The sequence below is a fragment of the Myotis lucifugus genome, unplaced genomic scaffold (genome assembly GCF_000147115.1).
Source record: "Myotis lucifugus unplaced genomic scaffold, Myoluc2.0 scaffold_1276, whole genome shotgun sequence".
Taxonomy (NCBI): domain Eukaryota; kingdom Metazoa; phylum Chordata; class Mammalia; order Chiroptera; family Vespertilionidae; genus Myotis; species Myotis lucifugus.
Genome location: NW_005872324.1, coordinates 17,570 through 23,400, shown reverse-complemented (window position 1 = coordinate 23,400; position 5,831 = coordinate 17,570). Strand labels below are relative to the sequence as shown.

Sequence of the window (5,831 nt, the reverse complement as noted above, 5' to 3'; positions counted from 1 at the left end):
GGGTGGCAGCTGAGCCCTACCCTGGGGGAGGGGTGTAGACCATGCACTGGGGCCATGGGTGGCAGCTGAGCCCTACCCTGGGGAGGGGTGTAGACCATGCACTGGGGCCATGGGTGGCAGCTGAGCCCTACCCTGTAGACCATGCTGGGATGTAGACCGTGCTGTTGGGGCCATGGTGGAGGGGAAGTGAGTCTGACCCTAGGGGACGGCTGACAGAGCCACACTTGGGTGGCCCGCCCCCTGCAGACCTGGCACAGGTCCGGGAGGGGCGCCAGCAGTGGAAGAGGGAAGCAGCTGCTCAGCAGGAGGGCACTAACCGATGTGGAGTAGCCGGCAGCATGGGTTGTCCACTGACCCCTTCCTGTCCCCCCCCCCCCAGAGCCATGAACACCAGCCAGGTGGAGGCACTGGGCATCCAGATGCTGCCCGGCTACCAGGACCCCTACCATGGGCGGCCCCTCACCAAGGGAGAGTTGGGCTGCTTCCTCAGCCACTATAACATCTGGAAGGAGGTGAGTCCGGCAGGTAGAGTGTCTGGCGGAGTGAGTAGGGCAGGGTCCTCCTCGGCCTTCGCACAGCTCAGGGAGGGCACTGCTTGCCCCCAGGCAGACTCCCAGGCTGCAGCAGGACCCAGGGCCCCTCTTAAGGAATGTCCTTCCGTTGTGTAGATGTGGACACTGAGACTGGGGAAGGGGGAGGGGGAGCCCAGTTTCCAAGTGTGGCCTCTTCACACCTAGCTTCTTTCAGATGTCTAGAGCCTGGACTCTGGTCTTGACATTTACTGATAGCTGTAGCAGCCATGGTGACATTAACCGGCACAGAGCCCACGCCACGGGTAGCGCATTAGCCCTGGGGCTCATCAGCCACACTCGGAGAGAGAGGCTGTGGTAGGTGGGGATGCCAGGCTGGGATTCGAACCTGGGACTACAGGCACGAAGCCAGATGCGGTGTCCAGATGCAGGTGGGAGGGTGCTCTGGAGGGGGTGTTCAGGGGTTTCAGGCAATGAGTGCTCGCTCAGGTTGCCCTCTTTTTCTGAGATTCTTTGTGGGTGGCATGGGGCAGAGGTGGTGGTGTCCACGTGGCCCTGAAGACAGGAAGCATCTGGGTTTAAGTCCAGCCCTGCCTCTTAGAGGGCTGAGCCCTGTGAGCAGGAAGGCTCTTCCCAGCCTGAGCTTCAGTTTCCCCATATGACAGTCATGGCCTCCAGGGGCCGTCATGAAGATTCAGGAAACATTTGCCAAGCACCTACTGTGCACCTGGCCTGGTGCTGGTGCTGGGACATGATAGCCCCCGGGACAGACCCAGCCCCCTGCAAGGGGCTCACAGCCCTGGGAAGTGGGCGGGCTAATGATAAACCACAAAGAAACAAATCAGAGTGAAATAAGTGAGATACATCTGGAGAAGGGACCTAGGGCTATGAATTGTCCTCAACTGGCAGCTTTGGGTGGTGGTTGGGAAGGAGCTCCTGGGTGGGCGACATTGGAGCTGAAGCCTAAAGGGTGAGAGGTAGTCTACCTGCCATTGCATGAGGGAGAGGGCTGTGTCAGCTCAGCCCCAGGCCCTGGAATGGGAGGAACAGCCAGGCCCGGGCATCTGTTGTTGAATGTTCTAGGAAGTGGTAGCCCGAGCGGAAGTCAGTCCAGACAGTGGCAGCAAGGGGTGCATTTTCTTCTTGCCTGCTGCCCCAGAGCCACCTGCTGCCCCAGAGCCTTTAAGCTGAGCTGGCTTCAGGGTTAGGCCTGGCTCTGTTCTCCCTCAGGTCGTGGAGAAGGGACTGAAGAAATCGCTGGTCTTTGAGGATGACCTGCGCTTCGAGATCTTCTTCAAGAGGCGCCTGATGAACCTCATGCGGGATGTGGAGAGGGAGGATCTGGACTGGGACCTCATGTGAGTATGGGGCCTGGGGGTGGGGCCATGCCAGGGGGTGTGGCCTGGGGCAGAGGCAGAACTGGGGCGTGGCCAGAGCCCAGGCCAGAGTTCAGAGGTGTGGTCTGGGGCCAGGGCTCTGGGGCCGGGTGTGGAGTGGGTTGGGGCTGAGGTTGGGGCCAGGGCTCAGGCATTGTCTGGAGTGGGTGGAACTGGAGCCGGGTGGGGCTAGAGCTCAGAAGAGCATCTGTGCCTGAAGGTATCTGTGGGGGCCTAGCTGGGCCAGCTCTTGGAAGTATGGCAGAAGGAGTGCTCTGTGCGTGTGTGGCCTGTGTGAGGGCGGACCTGAGGGTCGTCAGGGCTGGGGCGTGGCCTCGGGCCTGTGGGGTAGGACCGTGGGAGGATGACCTGGAAGTCTAGGGCCCTGGCTGTGGGGATGAGGCCTCCTCAGGGCTTGGAGACTGGAGGTGTCCTGTGGCGGGTGGGGGTGGCGAAGATTTGCCCAGGAAGTCTGTGGGCTGGCCAAGGAGCTGGGGGTGTGGCCTGGGGTAGGTGTGGTCAGGACTTGGTAGCTCAGAGCTGGCCCAGTGTGGGAAGTAGCCAGGGAGCCTGGGTCTTAGCCCAGCACTAGGTCAGGTGTGCTCAGCATATCTCTGGAACAGTTCTTTGGGATCTCATATGGGGGGGTGCGGGGGGGTTGGTTCCTCCTCCCCCCCTCCCTTTCTCCCTGCAGTGTGCAGGGCCCTGACCGTAACTGCACCCCTTCATTCCCAACTGCTCACAGATCCTTGCACCTTCCTCCACTGCCACACAGCCCTCTGAGCCCAGAGCAGCTTCCTTCTCAGCTCCTCTTCCTCCTTGTAGCACAGCCTCAGAGAATGTCCCAGAAATCCCATTGCCCCCCCAGCTCCAGATCCTTCCATGGCTCCCTAGTGCCCTAGGGAGAAACCCACCCTCCTCCTCGAGGGCCACAGACCCCTGTGGTTCTGCCAGTCCAGCCACACTGGCCTCCTTGTTATGCCCCAGACACCCAAGCCCGCTCCCTCCCCAGGGCCGGACAGGGGCCTTGCTGGGTTAGCGTTCTCTGGTGGGCGGGAGGAGGGTGACGGCCTCAATTCCACACCCCAGCTATGTGGGCCGGAAGCGGATGCAGGTGGAGCACCCCGAGAAGGCTGTGCCCCGCGTGAGGAACCTGGTGGAGGCCGACTACTCCTACTGGACACTGGCCTACGTCATCTCCTTGCAAGGCGCCCGGAAGCTGCTGGCGGCCCAGCCGCTCTCCAAGATGCTGCCCGTGGACGAGTTCCTGCCAGTCATGTTCGACAAGCACCCAGTGTGAGAAGGGGTTGCTCGGGCAGTGGGCTGTGGTCTCAGGCGGCAGTCCTGGAGGGGGCGGGGCATGAGGATCTCGGGGGCCCCAGGAAGGTGCCCACTTCCTCTGTGTGTCCCCTCCACTTCTGGCTCCATTTGAACCCCATCCCCCTTCTGTCTCAATCTGTTCCCTTTCACTTCTCCCTCCTTCGGTCCCTTCCCCTCGACCCACTGCTGCCCCTTCTTCCCTGCCCTTCCAGGTCCGAGTATAAGGCCCACTTCTCCCCTCGCAACCTGCGCGCCTTCTCCGTGGAGCCTCTGCTCGTGTTCCCCACGCACTACACGGGGGACGACGGGTACGTGAGCGACACAGAGACCTCGGTTGTGTGGAACAACGAGCACGTCAAGACCGACTGGGACCGTGCCAAATCCCAGAAGATGAGGGAGCAGCAGGCCCTGAGCCGAGAGGCCAAAAACTCGGATGTGCTTCAGTCCCCGCTGGACAGCGCTGCCCGGGACGAGCTCTGAGGGGCAGTGGCCACAGCAGCCTCCGTGTGCTTGCTGGGGACAGCAGGGCCCCTGCAGACCCTGGCAGGCCTTGGAGGGCTCCCCATGCAGGGTGGTGGCCAGCCAGCTCTTGCTCAGCAATCTTGTACACACAGGCAGCATTAATGGAGTGCCTACTGTATGCCAGGCATAGTGTTTTGCACTGGGAGACTGGGTGGGAACAAGCCATCATTCATCTCCACGTGCCTGACATTTCTTAAGCATTGACTATGTACCAGGTTCGTGGGTGATGGCCGTGAATGAGGCATAATGATTTCCTCAGTGATGATTCAGTCATCAAGCATTTATTGACAGCCCCCCTCCCCAAGAATCAGGCACTAGTGATACACATTCATTTTTTAAAGATTAATTTAAGTATTTATTGAGTGCCTACTGACGGTTGGGCACCATTTCAGGCTCTGGGAATATTGAGATAAATAAGACACTTTCATTTATTCAAACGCATATCAGGTACCTACTATGTGCCTGGTACTTGAGACACAAAAGTTCTTATCAACTCCGTGCTGTTATTGAGTGTCCGCTGTGCGCCAGAAGCTGAGCTGGGTGCTAGGCATGGAGATGAACAAGGTGCTTTTCACTCTTTAATTGGCTTCTTCCCCACTCACCTGAAGAGCACCTACTGTGTGCGCTAGACATTGGTGATACAAAACAGTATAACACTTGTTCAGTCACTACATTTGATTTCCCACATGTGTGCTGGGCCCCAGAGATGAACAGAAAGAGTCCTTTCATTTCATGCATTAGGCATTTATTGAGTGCCTACTGTGTACCAGACCTTGTGGACTCCCAGTGGTGTTAGCGAAGGGTTGAGTTTGAGTCCTTATTCATCCCGCAGTCACCTGAGCTATGTGCAGGTCACCACCCCGGAGGGAGGGTGACTTCTCTCACCGGGGGCTTCTGCTGGCCCCAGTAACCACATGGCCGCTTGCAGGTTCCTGCGCCAGCCCCCCCGGAGGGGGCGGGGTGAGGAAGGGGGCTGGATCTCCCTTGCCTGCTCCTGGTCCTGTTTGCTTGGCCTCCCAGGCCTGCGTCTCAGGTGTGTCCGCCTGCTCAGTGGGGTTCCTCTGTCTAAGCCTTTGGGGGGCTCAGGGGCACTGGGGTGCTGTCTGCAGCTTGGGCAGGATGTTCCCCGGCCCAGGCTGGAGGGCTTGCTGCGCCTGCAGCCGGAAGTGAATGTCAGAGCCGGCCAGCGGTGCCTTCCGCTCTTTGGGATGGACACTGCTTGCTGGGTCGGATCCTGGATAACTTGCTTATTTTTTTATTAAACGGTCCTGGATGGTTTTCACGTAAGTCTGTGTTCTCTCTCTTTTTTTTTAATCCTCACCTGAGGATACGTTTATTGATTTTGAGAGAGAGGGGAAGGGAGGGAGAGAGAGAACAGAAAACATTGATGGGTTGCCTCCCACATGTGCCCTGACTGGGAATGAACCCACAACCTTTTTGGCGTATGGGACGGGGACGACGCTCCAACCAATTGAGTCACCAGGCCAGGCCGGTGTTCTCACTGCCAACACACCACACCCAGGCCCCTCCCCCATTGCTGGCCAAGGTGTGGGATGCAACCAGTGCTGGAGAGAGGCTGAGGGGGGCGTGAGTGTGGGTGAGGGAGCAGGGAGAGCCCTGTGGCCCAGCCTGTCCCGTAAAGCACCCCCTAAAATAGCCCAGGGACAGATGGCCAAGCTCACTCTATCCTGTGGGGTCAGCTGCAGGGTTGTTTCAGTTGACAGACTGTGGAGCGGGACTTTCATGGTTGGGAGTCCCCAGAAAAGAGACTCTAAGATGGGGGTTTGGTATCCAGGAGGTCCCCACAGGAAGCCCCGATGGAGGTGGGACATGAGACAGGGAGGAAGTGGCTGCAGGAGGCACCAGCGGGCAGTTGGGCACCTGGGGATCTCGGGGACACGGCCTGGAGCAGAGGCGTCGGTGGTCCCACCCCAGGGATTTGGATTTTCTGTGTCAAATAGTTCAGGGTTCTCGAGATCCTTAAGTGCTTAGGGTGCACTAGGCAGATACCCAAGGCATTTACAAAATAACAGATTGTGGTCCTTGTGGGAAAATTAGGACATACAATTAAGCAAACTAAAAA

At 58.8% G+C, this 5,831-nt stretch overlaps 1 protein-coding gene across 1 annotated transcript in view; it reads left to right on the top strand.

The window, feature by feature from the left end:
* Window positions 1-5,035, top strand: part of COLGALT1 (collagen beta(1-O)galactosyltransferase 1) — a 19,095-nt gene extending 14,060 nt beyond the window's left edge. The window contains exons 8-11 of the mRNA XM_023748330.1: window positions 380-512; window positions 1,761-1,888; window positions 2,996-3,202; window positions 3,439-5,035. Of these exons, the coding sequence (XP_023604098.1) occupies window positions 380-512; window positions 1,761-1,888; window positions 2,996-3,202; window positions 3,439-3,706 (736 nt within the window). The 3' untranslated portion in view covers window positions 3,707-5,035. The remainder of the gene's footprint in view (window positions 1-379; window positions 513-1,760; window positions 1,889-2,995; window positions 3,203-3,438) is intronic.
* The last annotated feature ends 796 nt before the right edge of the window (window positions 5,036-5,831 follow it).